The sequence below is a fragment of the Pteropus medius genome, unplaced genomic scaffold (genome assembly GCF_902729225.1).
Source record: "Pteropus medius unplaced genomic scaffold, Ma_sr-lr_union100, whole genome shotgun sequence".
NCBI classification, from domain to species: Eukaryota; Metazoa; Chordata; class Mammalia; order Chiroptera; family Pteropodidae; genus Pteropus; species Pteropus medius.
The window spans coordinates 50,855,077-50,879,072 of NW_024349800.1; the positions used below are offsets into that span (position 1 = coordinate 50,855,077).

The 23,996-nt window shown below is 39.0% G+C and overlaps 1 protein-coding gene across 16 annotated transcripts in view; it reads left to right on the forward strand.

Moving 5' to 3' along the window:
* DTNB (dystrobrevin beta) overlaps positions 1–23,996 on the forward strand; it is a 181,057-nt gene that overhangs the window by 122,942 nt on the left and 34,119 nt on the right. For all 16 annotated transcript variants that reach the window (XM_039887640.1, XM_039887644.1, XM_039887639.1 and 13 more), the window contains 5 exons: positions 4,574–4,663; positions 8,217–8,304; positions 15,946–16,031; positions 16,886–16,999; positions 20,488–20,584. In XM_039887640.1, coding sequence (XP_039743574.1) covers positions 4,574–4,663; positions 8,217–8,304; positions 15,946–16,031; positions 16,886–16,999; positions 20,488–20,584 — 475 coding nt within the window. The remainder of the gene's footprint in view (positions 1–4,573; positions 4,664–8,216; positions 8,305–15,945; positions 16,032–16,885; positions 17,000–20,487; positions 20,585–23,996) is intronic.

The window sequence follows — 23,996 nt, forward strand, 5'->3', positions numbered from 1 at the left end:
CACTTCCTGTTACTCTGCCAAAACCATTTCTGTCCAGGAGACCAGTGACTTCCTCAGTGCTAATCGGTGTTGAATTCTCAGGACTAACATTACTTGATCTATCAGTGGCATTTGACACAGATAGTCACTTTCTTCTACTCGAAACACTTTATGCACTTGCCCCCAGGTATTGTGCCCTTCTGGTTTTCCTCCTCTTCCTCCTCAGCCTCCTTTCCTCGTTTTCCCATACCTCTTTGAACTCGAAATGTTAGTGTACCAGAGGGACCACTTCTCTTCTCAGTCCGTACTCACTGTAGGTGATCCCATCCAGACTCATAGCTTTTTTTTTCTTTTTTAATTTTAATTTAATTTAATTTTATTTTATTTTATTATTAGTTTCAAGTATACAGTAAATTGATTAGACATTTATATAGTTTATAAAACCTTTTCCCTGATTGCTCTTTCTCTCCTCTGGCCCTCCACCTAACCATTACATTAATGCTGATTGTATTCACTGTGCCGTGCTCCCCATCCCCGTGACCATCGATGAACTACTGATTTCTCCTTCTTTAACCCTTCACCCCTCTCCCCCAGACTCCCACTCCCTCCCTTCTGGCCATCGCCAGATTGTTCTCTGTATTCGTGACAGACTCATAGCTTTTAATACTATCTACCTACTGTAACTTCCAGATTTATTTTTCTGGCTCAGACCTTTTCCCTGAGCTCTAACCTCATATCCTCTTTGTAATCAATACCTTCACTTGAATATTTAATGCACACAATTAGCATGTTCTAAGCTGAGTTCTCTCTCTTTCCCTCCTAACCCTACTTCTCCCGTAGTTGTCACCATCTCAGTAAATGGCAGTCCCATTATCCTCGTTGCCGAGTCAGAACCCACGATTCTTCTCCCATCTAAACTGTTAAGATTGTTTTACCATCTTTATCCAAAAACATCATCCAAATCTGTCCAAAGTCTTGCTGTTTCTTACCACTTTTACTGCTACTACTATTTTTCTAGCTCCTCATGTCTCTCCAGTAGCCTTCTAATTGGCTACTTTTTCCTCTGCTCTCTGGCACTTTGTCTTCCATAGAGCAAATGATCCTATTAAAATGTAAATTGTATCATACTTCACCTCTGCTGAAAACCCTCCAGTAACTTCTCATATTAGAGTGAAAGCTAAAGCCTTTATAATAGCCTACAAAGTTATGTAGCACTACTTCTCTGTCTTCCATAAAGAAGCAGTCTTGTTTTTGTTTTAATTTCTAGTTTGAAGTGGACCGATACTTTCTGAAAGGATAATAAAAATGATTTACTGCAGAGAACTTCCACTCTGGTCATGATGAAGTAACTGGCATCAGATTAACTCTCTCACTGTAAACTACTAGAAAACCAGTCTGAATGTAACGACTGCTTTCAGAAATTAGACGGTTAGTAGGACAAGACTGATCTCTGAGGGATGAGAAACAAAGGAGAAGAGCACTATGATTGTCCAGGCTTTCTGCCGAGAGGCATTTGCCAATCCCCCTTGCAGGATACAAGCAAAGCAAGGCAGTCTTGCTGAGAATAAGAAGACGAGATTGGAGTTTAGGGAGGCTGGAGTTTGCTGAGCAAATTACCAAAGAGGAGGAAGTGTGCAGAGAAAGATCATAAATCTTCATAGAGGACCCTTGAGTCTTTGGCTGAAAACTAAGCTGTATTTGCATAAATGAGATGTCACAAGACCAGAAAAGAAACAAGTACCTGGGAAAGAACAGTTCTTGGGGAATTTGAAAGTGGAAGAGCTATCTGAGCTCACATAGTTAAGTTTCAGCCAGAGCAGAGAGACATCATTGAATGCTTTGGCCATTCAGTAAAGACCCCAGAAAGGCCACGCCTTAGGAGCAGCACAAAAATAGCCCTAGATAAGGTTGCTGTAGATCGGCACTAATGAAGCTTAAATACAAACCTCAAAGGATCAAGCTGTCCACAAGTAAATGAACTACCAGATTCTTTGGAGGATGACATCAAAATCCAGACATTCAACAGCATAATAGTCACAATTTTCATCATTTCAGTACAAAATTAGAAGACATAGGAAGACGCAAGAAAGTATGACTTGTAACTAAGAGAAAATTAGTCAATATAACCAGAGCCTGAAATAACAAACATAAACTTTTAAAAAATATAAAGGAAAATATGAGCATAAGAGAAAAATGGAATAAAAATGAACTAAGTATAAATGTAATTGTGACTTTCTGCATATATGTTCTACTTGAATAAGAAAGTTTTTTAAATAAAAATCACTTTTAGAGTTGAAAGAGATAATACTTGATATGAACTATTCAATGGATGGTCTTAAAAGATCAGAAATTGCAGAAGAAAAGTCCACTTAAAGACATAGCAATATAAACTATCCAGAACGAAGCACAGAAAGAAAAAAAGCTGAAAAACGAACAGCCTTAGTGACTTGTGGGACAATGTCAAGCAGTTGAACAGAGAAGGAGAAAAAATTATTTAAAGAAATCATTTTTTCCAGTTTTCCAAATAAATTTTTACAAGTTTGATGAAAACTATAAACCCACAGATACAAGAAGCTCAACAAACTGTAAGCAGGATAAACAGAGAAAACTATACTAAGGTACTTATAATCAAATTGCTCAAAACCAGTGAGAAAGAGAAAATATTAAAAGCACCTAGGGAAAAAAAAGATGTTATTTACAGGGGAACAAAGATAAGATTTTCCAATGACTTCTCATTAAAAACAATGCAAACTAGAAGAAAATGGGCCAGTACATAAAAGAGCTGAAAGAATTTATCTTTATTCTTTCCAAAATATATAAATTTACTAGCGTTATCCGCAGAAAAGGTCTAGAAGCAGTGACAACCCAGGAACAATGAGCACCCTAGAGCCCTGACTGTGGTCTCTAAGTGCTCTCTCCTAGTAAAGGAAACCTGGACTGCTTGGACGAATAGTGCATTTCGGGTATGGGACAGGTTATATACAAGATGAGCATCTTATTGTGCCAAGCAAGGAATCGAATAAGATCTAATGGATATGTCAGAAGAACATAGGAGCTAGTTACAGGGGCTCCCACTGGCCAAAGATAGGACAATTTGAGCACCAAAAAGATAATTACAATGGACTGAAGCACATCAGGTACATAAAAATCTATGAGTTCATAATGACACTAAAAGAGAAAAATCCTTGGTAACCATTGGAGTTTGCTAGGGTACTAACTCATTGTTCTGAATTTTGTTAAATAATATCAGTCATTTATTTTACCTTTCCTAAATGAGCAGTATTTCAAGATAAACATATAGAGGAAAATAACATGCAGAAAAGATGATACAATTAGAAAAATCAACATTTTTCGACCCCTAATGAAATAATGAATCTAGTCAAGAATCATCAGTAAATGCTAAAACTATTCATTGAAAAGTTGGTGGGTGACTTTATATCGGAGAGATGTAACCAATAACATTTGAATCTCCTGATCAATATATATATTCCTATTTAATTTCTAAGTACACCATATTACCTAGGATTGATTCTAGCTACTTCTCAAAAACAAAACAAAAACAAAAAATTTAATCAAGCATCTAGATCTACCCATGGAAGATAGAGAAACAAAGTAAATGACACCACAGACGACAATCAGTTAAATCCAGAATATAGGATATGCTATAAGATAGCCCGTTTTCTTCACAAATAAATGACAGAAAAGAACCAGGGAAAAGGAAGAATTGTTACAGATTAAAAACAGAACATCAGTCAAATGCAAGGTTTGTGGACCTTGTTTGGATCTTGATATTAACTGTAAAAGGATTTTTTTTTTTTTAAAGACAGGAAAATTTTCAGTTGGAGTGAGTTACTAAAATTTTTTTTAGATTTTTTAAATGTGATAATGACATTGAGGTTATGTAAAGTAAGTATTCCCAAGTGAAATAATAAATTTTCTGAGATTTGCTCTAGTCACCCCTTCTTGAACCAAATGAAAGATTGTGTACTCAAGGACCTTCCCTATATCTATAGCAGTGCCTCGCTGGGAATGTATATAGTGTTGTCTTACAATGAGATACAGTTCTAGCAACTTTGTTTTAAGTACCAGTTGGTGATAAAAAGTAGAATGATGCTAAAGGCAATATCTTCATAGAAATTGAAAGGTTTAACTGGTATCACGAGGTAACACTGAAAACCCTTATATGTAGACAAATCTATAAAAGCATTAGGGGGACACTTAGTAGACCCTCTCTGCCTGTTTTCCTGCTAGAGGACATTCCCGAAAAGGCGCATCCATCACAGAACCCAGAACTTGGCCAGACTGGTGGACAAGGCGCCCAGCTGACCCCTCCTTGGTTTCTCTCCTCAAAGATGATAGGGCCAGTTGGCCAAAGTTGTCTCCTAAGGGATTGCTTTTGTTCAGAGTATTTGTAAGATGTATTCTCTATGGTCTAACACTATATTCCATTATGCATTGTGGTCTTTTTGTTTTCCTTATCATGATTTATTTTTTTTTCTGTATTTCTTTGAAATTTGCGCATTTTAATTCATGTTCATTTCTCGCTCTGTATGTGTTTACGTCATGCTTGCTGTCTTTGCCTCCGTTGTTCTAGGTTACAGTATAGCCAGCCTATACGCAGTCACTTGGCTGATGAGCATGCCCTGATAGCCTCCTTTGTGGCCCGTCTGCAGCACTGTGCACGGTCAGTGGTAGAGCAGCAGCAGCAGGCGGGTAGCCAAGGGCTGAGCAAAGGGAGGGAGAGCTGTGTTACCCGGGATTGCCAGCTGGAAAAAGCTCTGCTTGTGGCGTTTTTCTTGAGAAGCTACCAGCTATGTTTGGCAGGGTTTAGATAATTGCTAAAATATTAGCTTCTCAAGGAGAAGGAGCCTTGCCAAGCCCAGGCACTTATCTAAACATATAGTTAAAAATTCTCCTTTAAAGTGGAGCTCACTTCCTTCAGATAATACTTAAAGAGCATATAAACCTCAGAGATATGCAGTCCCAAAGATGTACATTCACAGAGGTATCTGACGCAACCTCTTACCGTTCATTCTTGCTTAAATAATGAAATCTTTCATTGACATTCGAAGCTTAGGGTTGGTCACCTCACAGATATCTTACATTCTCTAATCTTTGATACCATCACCCCATTACATCTTTACATGTTACATCTTCATCTCTTCCCCAGAATCTGTCATTGTTGATTATTTAAACCAGGGGTTTTCAGCAGTGATGTTGGATCATTGTCACCTCAGGGACTTTTTCCTAATGACATATATACCTCCTCACATTATAATAATTATATGTATTATAAAAGTCCCACAGACCCCTTTCTGTGAAAACTACTGTGGTAGTGACTCACTGTTTATATGGGAATACAACTGATCCCTCAGTGACTTAGGATGGAAAAATACTTGATAACCGCTAGCTACAGTAAAGTTAACTCTTTAAAAGAGTTAATACCAAACAAAGTGCTATTATATAGTCAGGCAGATCCAAAGCCACCTGCCCACTCTGTGCCAACACCACCTCCATTCTGCATGGAGAATGGCAGGTCAAGATTAAATAACCTAAAGCCATCCCGGCCGCTCTGCGTGGCAGCAGAGAAGAGTCACTGTGCCAAACAACTTGAGATTCTTATTCTCAGGGGGAAAACCCCCATAATTTATAAACTACACACATAAGAGAGGCTGGAGCCTGAAATTTTGATCTTAGTTTTGCCCATAATGTCATGGTTCCCTGGTAAGGTCATTCTTATTCCCCATTATAACAAAAGAATAAATCGGTAATCAATGAGGAAAAAACATCTCTTTGAACTCTTTTTAATATTATACTTCATACCATGTCCCATAGTTTTCCGAGTATGACTCAGTAGCATTATTTCTTTTAGGCACTGACCTATCTCTAAAGATTGTAGGCTTCTCTTACTTCCCACATCTAACTGGTAGATTTATCCGAAGGGAGAGAAAGTAGAGCCTGATAACCGCATTGTATCACAGAGTGCTTCCTCACCCAACAGACGATTACTTTGCACGCTGCCCCACCCCCGTGATCTCTAGGAGTAGAGTTGTCTCACCCCTGGCAGGACAGCTTACTTATTATCAGCAAGGGCAATTGTCCAGGTGATTAAAAGTTTCCATGATGAAAGTAGCAGCAGAATGCTGGACAAGGACTGCTACCTAATATTTCAGCCCAAAAAGATTTATGGTAGGTTTAGCCAAGGTCCTCAAATATCTTAGGGATATCAGCCTCCCTGAGCAAGGATTGGTGGCCGGGGACCCTGGGAGAACATGAAGATTGGGTGAGTGCTGTATCTCTTCTTGATTTATAGTCTAAGGAACTGAGCTTCATACTCTCTTGAAGAAGTCATAAATTTCCTGGCTAATAATGAAAATGAAAGTCAGCTCAGGCAGAAGAATAAGGAACCTTTGTAATTTGCTTCATAATTTTCATTGACCTTAAAACCCCTCATCAGCATAAAGTTTTAGTTTCTGGCTGGAAAGCAGCATCAGTTAAAGCAGCCATGTCGTCTACACTCAGGTATAAATGACAAGCACTATTAACCTTCCTAGAGGAATGTAATGTGATGCAGAAGGAGGAACTCTTGGACCCGGAGGAACCTATTGTATCTCTTACCAAAAACAAAGGTCAACCACTTTAAGTTCCACTTCTTAGGCTGGCAGTCCCTCCATAATATTATCTACTTGTATTATTAAATGTTCATTAGTGTTATCGTTTATTTAAAAGATAAAGATAGTTCTCTCATTTCAGATACCTTTAAGGCATAAATATAGGTCAGCCCTAACCTTGGGGTCTTGACTCTGAGTTATTTAAGTCATCTGACAGTAGCATGTTCTTATTACAAGATCATCCTTTGAGAGGATGATTATACATGCTGGAGACTGACATTTGCGCACCTAAAATTATAGTGCATATAAGTGTCATAGACTACTTAAAGCACATTAAAAAAAAAAAGAAACATACTAGAGGAAAGACTAAATTTAAAGAATTAGTCAGAGATAGAAAAATGAAAGGTGAAAAAAATCTAGGATATATACAGCTGATTCTGTACTTGAGAAGGTCAGATGGATCGCTCTCGATTTATCTTCACCCTTCCCAGATTCCCTTCAATAATTATGACAAGATTTGATGAGTATTGAACTCATGTCTTTAAACTTTTTTTATATTACTTGTCATATCGCTAATTTCCAGTCTAGAGTTTTTAGGATTCCAAGAACCTAAGGGCCAAAGCAAGCCACAACAGCCATCTCTGTTGTCGTCATCACTGTTATCTTAAAGCATCTGCCAAACTGAAACAAAGGGAATCCTATAGCCACAGTCCCTATTAATCTAGGAGTACCCTGAGAGGAATAAATCACAGTTGACGTAACGTGCTAAATCAAAGGAGCCAGTTATTCCGTAAGCAGTCATAGCATCACATCTCTACAGAACAGGCCAGTTATTCCGTAAGCAGTCATAGCATCACATCTCTACAGAACAGGCCTCTCAAGAACCCGTCTCTTATCCAGGTGTGGCATGATCTGATGTTCCACCTAAGTGGGTCTTTAAATTTTTAGAGTGCTGATACTCAGTTAAAGAGTAATGGACTAAATTACTTCACTCTAAGATGGGGCTGGAGCTGTGGAACAAGCATGGTAAAAGAAGAGAGTCATTAAGGGAATGTTTGATACCATGTAATCTTCTCCAGCTTTATCGTATGTTGGGCCTGCCCCAGACTGAGGAATGCAGTCTGGGGCAGGCCCAACATACGGTAAAGCTGGAGAAGATTACATGGTAACACTTGCTCAGCAAGTGTTAATTGTAGTTTTTTGTCAGCCCTCTGTTTTTCATGATGCTTTAGTTTTCTTTTGGTCTTTTTAAATTCAAGACCTATGTCTAAAAGTCATGAGTTTTTTTAAAAACATTTGATTAGAAAGAAAAAAAACATTGATTAGAAATGCTTCTCTCAGGCTTTGTAAATGTCTTTTCTCAGCCCTCGCATTAAAAAGAAGCATCCCTTCTGAGGGCATAGGAGCAGTGGGGATATGCTAATGAAGAGAAATGATACATGTGGCCTCATCATTTCTATAAGTCCTCTTTGTCTCAGAAGACCATTCGTATCTATGACCCAGGCCTCCATTTATTTTGTTACCATTCTTTTCTTTACAAGCTTTTGTCCCATCTTTCTTTCTAAGAGAGAAGCAGGAGTAGGGGCCATTTAATAGACACCTGTTGAATGTTTATCTCCTTGGCAGTGTCCTGGACAGTCCCAGCCGACTGGATGAGGAACACCGGCTGATAGCTCGCTATGCTGCCCGGCTGGCTGCAGAAGCGGGAAACATGGTGAGTAAATGGAGGATTCCAGTAGAGTAGCAGAAATCAGCATTACTTTAACATACAAGTGGTCGGGGAATGGTGAACGTGAAACCTCAGTGACAGAAGGAGAGGAGCGGCTTAAGGGAAAGGATTACAGTGGCCTTTAATTTCATCTATGATACCATTCTTTAAATAAAAGAATCAAGAAAAAAGTCAATTTGGTTCTTTAAAAAGATCAGTAAAATTAATAAATCCCTAGAAATCCTGACCAAGAAAAAAAGAAAATAGAAATTACCAATATCTCAAATGAAAGGAGGGACACTGTGGACAGTGTAAGGATGATAAGGGAATATTATGAGCAACTTTTTGCCAATGAATTCGACAACCTAGGTGAAATAGATTCCTTGAAAGATACAAATTAATAAAATCGACATAAGAATAAACAGAATCTAAAGATTCTTACATCTGTTAAAAAATTGAATTTGTCATTAACTTCCCACAGAGAAAACTCCAAGTTCAGATGGCATAACCGTTAAATACTATAGTAGACTTAGGAAGAAACCATAATAATCTAACATAAACCCTATCAGAAAAGAGAGGAGAAGGAACATTTTCCAAGTCATTTTATTAGGCCACTATAACCCAATACCAAATACAAAGCAGTTACAAGAAAAGAAAATTGATGGCCAAATTCTCTCATCAACATGGATGAAAAAATCCTTAACAAAATATTAGAGAATTGAATCCAGCAATACGTAAAAAAGATAATACTCCATGATCAAGTGAGGTGAATTTTAGGAATGCAAATGTATTTAATACACAAAAATCAGTCACGTAATTCACCATATTAGCAGTTTAAAGAAGAAAATCATAAGATCATTTCAATAGATGCAGAAAAAACATTTGACAAAATACTGTATCCATTTATGATAAAACTCAATACACTAGGAGTAGAAGAAACTTCCTCAGCATGATAAAGAACACCTACAAAAAAAACCTAAGCTAAAATTTAACACTTAAAAGTTAAATTTTAGAATATTTTCCCTACCTAATATTGAGAGCAAGACAAAAATTTTCACTTTCACCACCATTCAAAATTGTGCTTGGCAGTCCGTACATAACATGAGAAGAAAAAAGGCATAAATATTGGAAAGGAAGAAGTAAAGCTGTCGTTGTTTGCAGACGACATGCTCATGTATAGAAAGTCTTAAGGAAGCTACAAAAACACTGCTAGAACAGATTCGTGACTTTACAGCAGTGTCGCAAGAGACAAAGTCAACATACGAAAATCGATTGCGTTTCTGTATCTGTGTTAGCAGCGAACAATTAGAAAATTAAATTTAGGAAAAATATCATTAACCATAACGTTAAAAAACATCAAACACAAGCAAAGAGCGAGGTGAAAGGAGGAATGATCAGAACCCAGTCAACAGCCATGTCGTCTACACTCAGGTACAGTGTAGACGGTTGTAAGTGAGCATTGACCAAGTAAGGAAAATGAAATGTGTTCCCAGTGGGGCATTTCAGTACACACAAAGGTCCTGAGGTTGGCGGTTTCAGGACCTGCTAGATGGCTCATGTGGCTAGTGCACAGAGAACAGTGTTGGAGTCACATTAGGCTGGACAGGCAGGCCGGATCTCTTAAGGCCACATTCTACAAACACAGTGTATTAATTATAGAAATACGTGCCGATTTATGTTTACTTCTTCACAGGGAAATAGTTATGAAAGTGGCCAATGGAGCGTCTTTGTTTCTTCCCTCCAAAAAGTAATTTATTTACTTGAGTTTGTTTAGACTTCAAAGTCTTTTCTTTGAAAATCTAACATTAGGTCACACATCTGATTCTAATATTGCAACTCTAAAGGTTAGTGAAATAGAACAGAATGGGGGAAAAGTTCCATTTAATTAGTTCAACCTCACACATACCCTTATTCAGTCACAACCATTCAAGTTATTTTGGAAATTAAAATTTATGAATAAAATTAAACCTGTTGCGATGGACAGCATTGTGCTTAAATTTTGAAAATTAAGTATATTTAAGGCCATTATATAGTCTCCTGGACTTTACATAGTACTTTTGAAATGTTGTAAATAAGAGCTCCAAAGCCATTTGACCCTGAGAGGGAGATCACAGTACGCTTTTTACTGCAAACAAGATTAAGTCTGTTTACACCTGATAGTTTCTGATGCCAATTCTCTTATTCGTGTGAAAACGACCATTGTCAGAATGGAGATACTGATATGGTCCCTTTCATCTTCAGTTTATTTTCCAAAGCATGGTTATCTTATAAATATTGGACCTCTCAGGAAGGATTCTTCTTGACTAGATTTCAGTTAAACAGAAGACCCTAATCCGCTAATCTCTCACTGATACAAGTGCTTTGCATAAAGTGGGTGTAGTGCTCAAAAGAATTTATTTATAGCCTGCCAGATAGGCTTTGTATTGATTTTTTTTCTCAAAAAAACCTTCTTCTTCCATGAAGAAAGACCATTAAATCATTTTAGCAGCCGACATCACACCCTAGAGTGCTTCAGCATCAGAGCCCTCACGTCGCCCTAGGTGGCACACATGCCCACTGACACCTCTTTTAGTCTGACCCTTGAATAAAGAAATTCTGGGTTGCTTAGGTGAGCCAGGAAAGCTGATTTGTTTTTCTGAAGTGTCTAAATCCCTTTTTAAAAAAAATAACAGTGTGTGGTAAATCAGAGCAATAACAGCAAATTCTTAAAGTTTTATCACAGACATCACCAGCTTTAGATATAATCAAATGTTTTTGGTTTATTTTTAAAGCTTTTTTTCTTTATGAAAAAATCAAAAACTCATTATGGAAAACTTGGAAGAAATGTGAAAGGAAGGGGAAGCCATTGTATTGTCATCATATTGAATATTTACATATTTTTGAGAAGCTTCCCCCTCCCACCCCGCCCAGTTAGCCCAGTCTTAGCCTTCACAGCCTCATCATGTGTCACCTGCTCCAGGCATGCACCATCCAGAATGTCCTTATGGCTTCTTAGAATTAAAGATCAACAGTATCCATGTGGGGTTTCGTACACATGTAATGACTCAGAATTCCTGTAAAATAGTAATTGTCAAACCTGGATTTCTATTATAATCATGTGTGAAGCATTTAAAAAATTTGTAGGTTCTTGGCTTTATCTCAGACCTACTGAATCAGAATCTCTGGGTTTCAGATCTACTGATTTTTATGTAAAAAAGGAAAAATGTTTTTCCAGTCTTCTGATTCACAGGTAGCTTTGGAACCTCTACCCTAAAAAACATTATCGGGTTTTTGAGAGACAAGAGAGTTATTAATAATCTACAGCCATTTGTTAGCCAAACTGAGATTGAGATGATGGGATGGATACAAAGGGAATCTAGTTGATATTGGAACTCATCCTTGCCAAGTTCAGACAGATGGGAAGCCTCCAGTCTATTTTTAGGAGGCTACAGAAGTACATACTACCAGATTACAGCTTGCTTGACTGTGTCGGCTTTCTTTGGTGTTATAACATTTGCCCAGTTTTACGCAAAGGGATCTCGCTTCTTATCCTGTATTTTGCAGATGTATCTCCATCTCATTAAAGATGATGGAGCTCGGTGAGATTACCTAAACCTAAGAGAATGCTATTGTAACAGAGTAGGTGATCCTCTTCACATCTCTTTTCATACTTATTCCCATTGTACAGACAAGGAAATAAAGGTGTAATAAAATAACTCAAGGATTACATGATGAGTAAATAGCAAAACCTAGGATTCCTCATTAGTCCACTTATTCCCATTCTTACCCCACTACAGTAAATTCTCCACTTAGTAGCCATAGCAGCGTTGTTTATAATAAACATTTTATTATAGAACAATTTTAGACTTACAGAAAAATTGTGAAACTAGTAACAAGTTTTCATATAACCCATACTGTTTCCCCTATTATTAACATCTTACATTAATATATCATTTGTTACAATTAATGAGCCAATATTAATGTATTATTAAAGTCTACAATTTATTCAGATTTAATTAGTTTTTACCTAATGCTCTTTTTCCGGTTCCAGGGTTTCATCTAGGATCCCACATTACATTTAGTTCTCACGTCTCCTTCAGTTCTTTTTGGCTGTGACAATTTCTTTGATTTTCCTTGTTTTTGATGACCATGGCAGTTTTGAGGAGTGCTAGTCAAATATTATAGGACGTCCCTTAATTGGGATTAGTCTGATGTTTTTCTCATAGACTGGGGTAATGGGTTTTGAGGAGGAAGAGCTAAGTGCCATTTTTCTCACATCCTATCAAGGGGTCCTAGTATTAATATCATTTGTCACTGTCGATATTGACCTCAAATAAGTGTTTTTCAGGTTTTTCCAACATAAAGTTACTCTTTTCCCCCCTTTCCACCTGTCCTCTTTGGGAGGAAGTCACCGTGGACGAGACGCACGGAAGGCATGGCGGGTCAGGCCCTACTTCCTTGTAGGTGGAGATGTCCATTCATTATTTGGAACCGATGCTGTAATTCCCTGTTCAGAATCCCACAGTGGCTCATACCACACGCAGAATGAAATGGAAACTCCTCTCCGTGGTCCTACGTGATCCGGGCCCGAGCTTCATCTCCCTGTTCATTACCTACCACTCACCATAGCGCACTCCAGGCCACCAGCGCTGACCTGAGAACACCAGGATGGAGCAGCTGCAGGCCGTTTGCCTTTGCCCTCCTTTTTGCCCAGTGCTCTCGTCCCTCAGAACTTGCCTTGGTTCGCTTCCTCACTTCATTGAGCCTCTGAGAGCCCTTTCATAGCCACCCCATTTGAAAAGCATCTGTCTCAGTTCACTCTATTTGTTTACCTTATACTTCTTCATTGTGTTTATCACGACTGATTATAAACACACACACACACACACACACACACACACGTTTGGTTTCTCATCTGTGTCTCCCAGCGCGATGCAGGCTGCGTGAGGGTGGGGACTGTATCTTATCCACTAATGCATCCCTAGTCCTTAGAACACTGTCTAATGCATAGTAGGCACTCAGAAAATACTTACTGAATAAATGAATGAGCTATGTAATTTTTGAAAGAAATCATCTTTAGGTCTCTTCTGGCTAAAATAATCTTTGTTCTTATGAGCTAATAATTCCCTTCCTGTCTTTTTCCCTTCAGTGTTCTGGAGGCATCTTAGGAAAGGATACTGGCTTTTTCTTTTTTTAAGGAACACTATAATGTTTAAGATAGTAAATAGTACCTCAGGATTTGAATCTTCCTCCACTCCCACCTCATTGTATTTGCGTAATGATGTGACTTGGTGCCAAAGAATCCTGCTGGTCAGGAATCACTATCGATAACCCTGGATTGCCTTGCTTATTAGCCTCCTCTTTGAAAGATACCTCAGCAGTGCATTAGATAATCAAAACTGAAAAGGTACTTCAGAAATTCCACCAAAATACTGTGGGGTTTTTGTTTGTTTTCTGTCATGTGAAGCAAATTCCTTTCAGAGCTCATTTCCTCATCCATAATTTTTCCTGGTCCCACTTTAATAAGGAGCCATTAATTTTAACTCCAGTTTTCAGAAATTATAAATCTATTCATAACAGGTCCAGTCTCAGGCAAGCTACATTTCTGAGGTTCAACTTAGGTTCTCACAAGATTCTTTAAAGAATATAGAAGATTTGCTGAATTGGTTATTGGTCCACTTTTCTCTAGAGGAAGAAAAATCACCCTTTTATTTTTTTTAATTAAGAAAGAAAAATATTTAGTAAAAAGCCTCCCACCTGGATTGGCTATGCTGTTTTGCTCCTGTTTGTTTAGAAAATGCCCCGTGAAAAGAATTACTTACTACATCTTCAAGCTCTAGATAGGAAACAAGGTTTCTGGTTCCACGCAGTTCATGCTCTGGGCAGAGCCAAGGATGTGCAGAATGAAGCATAGCCAGCAAAGTGTCTTCCGTGGGAGCGTCCGTTCTGGTTACTCAGTAAAGGGGAAATGTCACCTATGCATTGGGTTGATTGGCTTCCATATTCTCAAAGGGGATAATGAGGGTCCCAGACATCAGTGGAAATGGACTCACGAGTCAGAACCACAATGATTTCTCCAAAGAAAATATGCAAGTAGCCAATACGCACATGAAAGTAAGCTCGACATATTCGTCATTAAGGAAATGCAAACTGAATCCACAGTGAAGTACCACGTCATACCCACTAGGTTGACTATGATCAAAAAGACGGACAGTAACAAGTGCTGACAAGGAAATGGGAAACATGGAACCCTCGTACGTTGGTAGTGGGGCTGTAAAGTAGTGAAGCCACTCAGGAATAAAGTTTGGCAGTTGCGCAAGAGGAGGGATGACTGTATGAGCCAGTGGTGCCACTGCTAGATATGCCCAGGAGAAATGAAGACATCTCTACACAAAAACTTGTCCATAGTTGTTTATAGCAGTATTATTCAAAATAGCTCCCCAAGTGGGAACAACCTAAATGTCTATCAGCTGTTGAAAGGATAAAGTATGGTATATGCATACGATATAATGGAATATTATTCATCCGTAAAAAAAGAATAAAGTACTGATATGTGCTAAAACAAGGATAAACTTTGAAAGCATTTTGCTAAATGAAAGAATTCAGACATAAAAAATCATATATTGTATTATTCCATTTCTACGAAATATTCAGAATAGATAAGTCCATAGGAACAGAAAGTAGATTAGCAGTGCTCAGGCAGTAGGGGAGGGGGCCGTGGGGGGTGACTGCTGATGGTTGCAGAATTTCTTTCTAGGGCTATGAAAATGTTCTGGAATTAGATAGTGATGATGGTTTTACAACCTCATAAATATACTAAAAACAACTGAATTGTACACTTTGAAAGGGTGGATTTTTTTGTTTTTTGTAAATTACATCTCAATTATTTAAAAAAAAAAAAAAACCCGTAGTTAGATACTTTGTACCCAGTAGGATGATTAAAACCAAAAGGACAATGGCAAGTGTTAACAGGATGTGGAGAAATTGGGACCCTTATTCATTGTTGGTGGGGCTGTAAAATGGTATAGCCACTTTGGAAAACAATTTGACACTTCTTTTAAATGTTAAATATGGAGTTACCATATAACTCAGGAATTCCACTTCTGGGTACTTACTGAAGAGAAATGAAAACACATTTCAACACATATATCAACACAAAAGCTTATAAATGAAAGTTCAAAGCGACTCCATTTGTAGTAGCCAAAAAGCTGAAACAATGGAATCCTGCTCAGCCGTAAAAGGAGGGAACTCTTGGTTCGTGGAGCAAGATGGATAGACCTCAAAAACATGCTGAGTGGCAGCCAGAAACCATTCCATTTATATGAAGTTTCTGAAAAAGGCAAAACTAATCAGAAAGCAGATCGGTGGTTGCCTACGGTTGGGGATGGACGTGAGTGGCAGTTGAGTACAAACTGGCTTGAGAGAGTGTTTTTGCGGTGGTGGAAAATGTTCTAAAACTGGACTGTGGTGACTGGTTGCACAACTGTTTAAATTTACTAAGACTCACTGAATTGTACACTTAAAATGGGTGGGTTTTAAAAAGAAAAAAAGGGTAGTTTTTATGGTAGGTATTTTTTATACCTCAAAAAATCTATTAAAAAAATCAACAATCCAGTTAGGACTCCAGATATATTTGAATCAGAACAACTTACTTTCTCCTCACCATAGACCCGTCCTCCCACTGACCTGAGCTTTACCTTTGATGCCAACAAACAACAAAGACAGCTTATTGCAGAACTGGAAAACAAAAACAGGTAAGAATGCAGGATTGAGCCAGTTTCCGACGTCCAAGGTTATCACGTGGGTATCCGATTCTCATTTTCCTTGCAGGCTAGATGGTTTATGCCCACAAAAGAAGATTCCAGCACAGTCACTCTAGGGCAGCCCGAGTCCAGTATATGCCCTGGACAGTAAATTGTATATCTGCTTGCCATTCATTGTGCTAGTCCAAAACCTTGCCCTCGGGTAGATTCTTTTCCCAGTGCCTTCTCCCACACACAAGTGTGTCCCCTCTCGTGGTGCTTTTCTCCACTCTACTCCCAGAAGCCTTTTGTTCTATCTAGTCTTCTTGTCTTGGCCCATTATGCTGCATGTGACTGTCTGATCTCACTAGAAAGCCATTTAAAGGCTTGGAGACCAGACAACACACCATTATGCCCTGAAAAGTAGAAACCAGGACAAGGAGAGTGGATGTAATATAAGAGGCATAAGTAGAAGCAGCTGTCCATCACTCAGGGGGTGGGAGGTAGGGGAAGAGGGGAGACAGAGGAAGACTTGGGGGAAGTTAGCATTAGGAGGCTGCAAGTTCTCTCGTCCTTTCCCCAGCAAAGAGCAGAGTATTCTAGTTGTTATTTTCTTTCTGTGGGATTTTTTTTTCAAGTTCTTGAAAACGGTATTTTGTGGTAGAAACTGCTTTTTCTACCACAAAGGATTGTTTTATTGAATAAATCAAGTGCAGCAGTATTAAGAAGGTGTCTGTCTGTCTCACATCTTGGTCATTTAGAAGCAATCAAAACAAGATGGGTAAAGGTGGTGCTACTAGAGTAAAAACTTCTAACAGGAAGAGGGAGCTGTAAGACATTACATGGCCATCTTCCATCCTGTCTAGGGAGATCCTGCAGGAGATTCAGCGTCTCCGTCTAGAGCATGAGCAGGCTTCCCAGCCCACCCCTGAGAAGGCCCAGCAGAACCCCACGTTGCTGGCAGAGCTGCGGCTGCTGAGGTAAGTGGGGTACTGCATCGCCATCCGCAAATTATAATCGGCTATGGTCGGAATTTATATGTCAGGAAACCAAATAGTGGGGTAGAATCTGTTTATCAGTATAACTAGTCATGTTAGAACGAACACTTGTTCTGTTACGGCTTCAGATTTATTAATCACTGAGAACTTCTGCCTTCCTTACAAAACGAGGCGAACACCAGTCCCCAGCTCCGGGACGCATGGAGCTGCGTTTATGCGTTTATGATTGCTTTGAGAAGACTATGGCGCTACACTCGGTCTTCCTATCTCGCTAATTAGTCTGACATTAGAGACTTGGCAGAAGTAATGCTCTCCCTGACCACTGGGTGTGTTCTTCTGGCTCTTCATGGTCAGAGCAGGACTCTGTTGGAGTAAAAGGATGCTTCCTTCGCACATCCTCATGAGGCGCGCAACCAAATAGGAACCTCTCACACCGTGGCTATGGCACCTTTCACTTCAGCATAAATCTAAACTGTCTCAAGGATCGAGAGTTAAGGACGCAGGATCAGAAGGAGGGTAGAGAGCAACTTCAGCTCCAGCTCTGATGCTGTTTTGGAGGGAATGGGGAAGACTTCCAAAGAATGTAACCTGTGGGTGATCTGATCAAAGTTATTAGGCTCTTATTTTCTATCAGTGTTAGATGTGTGTGTGCTCTTCTGTATGTGAAGACATGGAGACTGAGTGACTTGATTCTCATCAGACCTCTAGATTTCCAAAGAGTGAATTCTTTCTGTTTGAGTTGTAACACTTGACATTCCACAATTGATTTTCAATGTGCCGTCATCTGGAATTTTGCATAGCTGAATATCTTTTTTGAGTTCTCCTTTTGGCTTAAGTCATTTAGCTTCTCAGCTGTGGTTTTTTTTTTTCTCCCTAGAGAATAGAGATTATTGTTTTTCTATAACTATCCTTCTGTTTAGATTTATATCATTAATAAATAAGTCAAAAAGAATTTACACAGAGCAGATGAAAATCATTAGAGGTGTCGAGATCCCCATTCTAAAAATTCATTTAAGTTTCTAAATTTAGTTGGGCTGAGATTTTAGCCGCTCCAGTCTGCCATTGCATGTGTGGGATGTTAGCATAGTTAGCACAGAAGGGGAGGGGAAAACAACTGTTGCTGATTCAGGCAGAGTGTAACTCTAAGCTATCAACCTAAGATACAACTGTTTCTTCCCCACCACAGCTCAGGTAGACGTGATTAGAAGGCAGTCGTTCCATCCTAAAAATATATAATCTAGTTTTGGAAACAAAACGTAAAATAAGTTCCTAGTCCGTTAAATAATATACAATATTAATAAATAGTGTGGATATTACATTATAAGAAATCTGAGTGGGGAAATTTGAGAAGTATGTTTGTTATAAGAGATCGAAATCTGTACGGGCTAGAAACAGTTAGACCCATGGAGGTGGTGGAGTTGAGCAGACCACGAGAGGTAGGTATGATTTGGATGACATGTGGCACAAAACTTTTATTATTAGAAGTGGCATTGAGGTTCAGCACGATCCCCCAAATAAGCATAACACATTTCAGAGAGGGGAAAGCCTGTTGGAACTAAGAACTTATTTTCAGTCATCCATTGATTAATCTTCAAAGTGTCAGTGATAGGAGATAAAATTAGATAGTTGAGATCAGATTCTGGAGAGCCTTAAAGTGATAGGTTATTGGAAATCCTGGAGGGTTTCAAATAATGATTTCATTATGTTAACTAGATGTTAACTGAGTGCATACTGGATGCATGCTATTCTGTTAATCATTCAATACATGCAAAAATGAATAAAACTCATCCTCTGACCTACAGGATTTTGCATCATGGTAGGAATGACAGCAGTGAAGGTAAAATAAATTAAGCGCCATAAAGAAGCACCAGTTGCTATAGTGATTAATTGAGCAGGACCTGATAACTTGCTGAAGTAATCGGGAGCAGCTTCCTAAAAGAGTGATGCTTGGGATGGAGATGGAGGAGTGAATAACATTTGGAAGAGGGGAGGAATAGCTGTGCACCGTAAAGTAATGGGGTCTGTTTAGGAAAAAGTGAACCATCAGGAGGTCCAGACATGGAAAGGACTAGGAGGTGAGATGCTGAGGATAGGAATGTAGGTGGGGTCGAGAGCAGTGCTCTCTGTTAGAAATATAATGTGAGCCACATAGGAAATTTAAACTTTTAACAACCGCATTGAAGAACTAAGAGAAATTAGGTGTCATTAATTTTAATACTGTTCTTCACTTCATCTGATCTATCCAAAATATTATCATTTCTACATTTAATCAACATTAAAGAAATTATTAATGAGAAATTTTACTTCTATCCAGTGCATCTCAAATCAGACTAGCCATGTTTCAGGGGCTCGCTAGGCACGTGTGGCTCATGGCTCCCATATTGGACAGCAGAGGTCTGGAGTCAGGGCAGGACTCAGCGATGGCAGAAATTCTCTTGAGATTATTACATAGGATGATGAAGTGAACACGGCTTTGCCTTTGAGCAGCATTATAAAGTTCACGAAACACTTTCACGTTCATTGTTTTATCCTCAAAGTATCGCTGTTGTTATTTGTCGTTTGTCCCATTTTACAGAATAGAAAGTTGAGGCTCAGACCGGTTAAGTGACTTGTCCACGATTGCAGATGTAATAAGCGGTGGGCCCCAAGTCTCTTGATTTATATTTCACTGCTCTCCTCTTAGTACAGCAGATAAAATCAGGACTTTTTAAGCTAAGGGATCATCGCGTGTGTGAGGTAAGGAGCACTCGGATAAAGTGAGAGACGTGAGAGTAGAGAGAGACATGCATTTCCAGGAGAGAATTCTCCAAGCTGGGTGATTTATCGAATATAGGATATAAACGAGAAAATATCAAAGAGGACTGAGTTTTTCAGCCATGACAACTGGATGAAAAAGAGACAGCGACAGGGAAATGGGGAAAGAGAATCATTTGGGGAGGAGAGTTTTAAGTTTGATTTTGGACATATCGGGCTAGAATTGACGTGAAACTGGTCCTCGGGGAAAAGAGAATTCTCTTAGACACAGAGAGTCACCGTGGTGTCTGTCACACTTCTAGAGTCCCAGGTCTGGTGCCAGAAGCACTGACTATTGAACCCTGTTTTCCTTAGCAGTTTTCATACATTTTCTTCACTATCAATTTAAATTTGGACTGATTTTATGTATTTTTCTAAATGAGGTATTCGACTTCCTGATGAACAAATTTTTAAATCACGTTAATATTAACATTTTTTCTCGGTACGAACATGTGTACTTCCCAAAGCATTTTTACGTGATATTCTCACAACAGTTAAGGAAAGTGGGCAAAACAGATATATGACCCCTTTCTACCTAAAGTATCAGAGGTTCAATGACTTGCTCAGCATCTCGTACACTCTGTAAGAAGCAGAATCGGGTCTAAAACCCATTTCCCCTGGCCTTAGACCCTTCGACTTCAGCGTTTCATTTCTGATGGGGTTTTCCTCTCGGATAGGCAAAGGAAAGATGAACTGGAGCAGAGAATGTCAGCACTGCAGGAGAGCAGGCGGGAGCTCATGGTTCAGCTGGAAGGGCTGATGAAGCTACTGAAGGTAAGAGCCAGTGGCCTGCCCTCAGGTCTCCTCCCTCAGCTGGGCCCTTGTCCATCTTCCTCCACCAGCGTAGCTCCTGCCTCCTCTGTGCTGTTGGAACAGGATGAGAGGCTGAAAGCTTAAAGAGTGCTGCCTGGAGCCAGTTTTCAGGTAACCCTCCATACAGGGAGCCTAATTTAGTATGACAGTCATCTAAATTCGTATCAAGCCTGATTATAAAAAATTAGTAACTGGAACTAGAGAAATGTCCCTAAATAGTTGCTTTTTAAGAATGTTTGTAAATAGGATCTTAGCTATGTATAAATGAATATTTCCTAACTATTTAAAGTTTCTTTTAAGACAAGTATTCAAGTATTCTACCTACAGCTATTAAATGACCTATTTTAATAAGTACTACAGAGACACAGCAATCTTATCAAACCAACTCTAGTCAATAACTTTACTATATTAAGAGGAATAAAATAGCATATTAGCTCTAGGTTTGGTATATTGAGCTGGAATAGATCTAGAATAAAAATCTCACTATCTATGTTTGTTGAAGAATATATTACAACCCCTACACCCCAGAGCAGAGAAAGGCACGCTTGGCATTTAAATGTCCTCACCTGGACAGTTTTCCTGGCACTGAACAGAAATATTTACCCAGCTACGTAGCAGCAATACCAGAGCACATTTGTTCATGCTGTTAATTCCTAAGGTCTGTGCTCCCGAGACACTGTATTTTGTGATATGACAGAGTAAGCAGCCAGTGTGGAAAAAGGAAAGCGTGGGGCACCTCAGAGGCCAGGCTGGAGGAGGAGTGATTTACTCCTGTGATAAAGGGGAGTCTCTGAAGGTTTTGAAAAAATAGTTCAGGAAAATATGCAGAACAGGTTAGAAAGGGGAGAAACTAAAGGGGAGACTAATGAAATCGTCCAGGCCCAAAGTAGCAAGGGTCTGGAGTGGAACACTAGCCCGAGAAAACATCACCTTGGAAAATATCAACTCTTTCTCAACTTTTCCATTCTAAGCCAGTCCCTTAATAATGAAGGTATTAGCAACTCAGGTGAGTACATTTTAAACTGTCGTTGGACTTGCTCAAGGCAATCAGTTCTTTTAGTCTTGAGCTGAGTTTGTTTCTAGCTTTGGCCCTGGGTGTTTGGGTCATTTGGCTTGGACATGCTTCCACATTAACCCTGCATACAGGATTTCTCCTGAGAAATATTTTATGTCTAAATGAGTTTTGTTTAAAGAAAACCTTATGCATAAAACCTGGCCCAGATCCCTTTGATAGTTGTTTAGTATCCAGCTAAGCAACCCGTCAGCCACTCAAGACAACAGATTTGTCTCACTGGGCTTGTGGAACATCTGCAGCCTTGCGGAACTAGTCCACCAGTAGGACAGAAGATAACAGGGGGTCCACCCCACCCCTTCCCTGTGTCAAGTCTCCCTTTCAAAAAGATGCTCTCATACATTACCCCGACATGGATGGGAAGGTATCCCAGGCTGATTTTTGTAAAAGGTGAAAAGTTTGTGTAAACTGAAGGGAAGTCAGAATGCATTTCCTCTAAGTACTGCTGTACACTTTCCCATCAGATGGTTGCTCTCAGTGTTCCTTAGGTATCCTGGTTTAGAGCCCCATGAGCATTACTATGACCTTGCAGTTCAACTCCCGATGCTTATATTCAAGGGTTAAGCAGAATGAGCTGATGCCTGGAACTCTAATCCCAAACCCTGAGTTTCTTTGTATTTCCAGCTGTTCTTACAGTTATAATTTCAGTAAAATAAGCAGGACCCTACTGCCCCATTTTGTAGGATCCCCTGCCAGGTTCTAAAACACACCATTCAGACTGGGAGGAAGAATTTACAGACACAAAGAAGGAATGTTGTCTTTTTATCCATTGATTAGAATTCATAGTTGAAATCTCATGCATTTAGCGTCCAGCTTCCTAAAAGGATTACAATCTTAATTTGTGTATTATGTGCACTCCTTAAAGATCATACATAGGAATCACTGACTTCTATTAAAATTTCAAAGATGTTTTCCTACTATTAAAAAGTACCCTTTAGAATGCTAATTCTAATTTCAAAAGACTGTCCTGCCTTCATTGATGTTCAGTCTGCTACCCTTTAATTCTCTCATAAAACAGCTATAAGCAGTTAGTCAAATGGGCAACTAAGCCACATGGTCTGGGATACTCATAAATTAAAATACACTGCACAGTAAATTCCCGCTTCATAGAGAGGTCTTTTGTTTCGCTCCTTCAGCAAAATATTATATATTTATCTGAAAAATGCTAATTTAAAGAAGCACACATGAAGTATCACCATTGTTTATGAATTTATTCAACAAAAATTTTAAATCTTTCTTTTGGAATAAGACTGGGTAAAAATTAATCATACGTTTATTTAACAAATAAGTGTCGTATTTAGGTATTTGGCATATAATGGTGAGTGAGACCCAATTCCTGTCACCAAGGGTTATCAAGGACCTCCTTATTGTTTTGGGGTTTTTTAATGACATAATGTAGACTGACACTTAGTACCCATGTTTCAGAATGTAATTTTTACCTTACATTTTTCCCCCTAATTAATGAGTATATGGATAACCTCTGCCTCAAATTTCTTATGTAATCTAGAAATGGTTATGTGTTGATATTTCAGTTTCTGAATCATGTTCCCAGTATTTTTCTGCCTGTTTTTCCATTGTTCAATATTGCTTTTGAAACACATTTACCAGATGAATTCTGCAGTTTTGAATTTCAACCTCATTTGCAAATGAGGTTTTGCATATAAATTTTTCTATAGATGACAGCAGTGGCTATGGCATTACTTTGGCCACATAGCCAGGCATCCCCCATGTGGAAGAGTGTCCTGTGTTTTTAGGTGAAATAAGCAGTTCTAGATTTGCACTTCATAATTAAGGTATTAGTACCCCCTTTACATCAAGTTGGCTCCTGTCATCAGTCAGTGTTTACTGACCCTGACTGACTGATCGATAACAAAAAGTTCTAAGACTTTACTTCTGACCTGTTTTCTGTGTTGACAGAGGCTTCAAGGCTTTATCTGAATGACTTTTGTGACTTTAAATTATATGACACTATCCTATCCTATTGCACTTTGCCAAAGTCCACCGTCTCCCAATCCCAGCGCTCATGGGAGGTGTCTCAGTCCTGAAAAAGCTGTCCTGTCCACCTCCCCATCCTAGCCTGACACATGTGTCTACTGCAGATTAAAATGATCTCATGTCTTTGGACAAACTATAACAGTTACCAAATGTGCAAACATGAAACATTGCTTTCTGAAATTTCCTTATTCTATTGAACCAAAGCTCCGTTCTCTCCAGTACCAAACCTGAAGAAAACAGTGAGAATAAGGAGGTGTCTTAGGAACAATTCTAGGAAATTACATACTGGTCTTTTAACCTCAGATG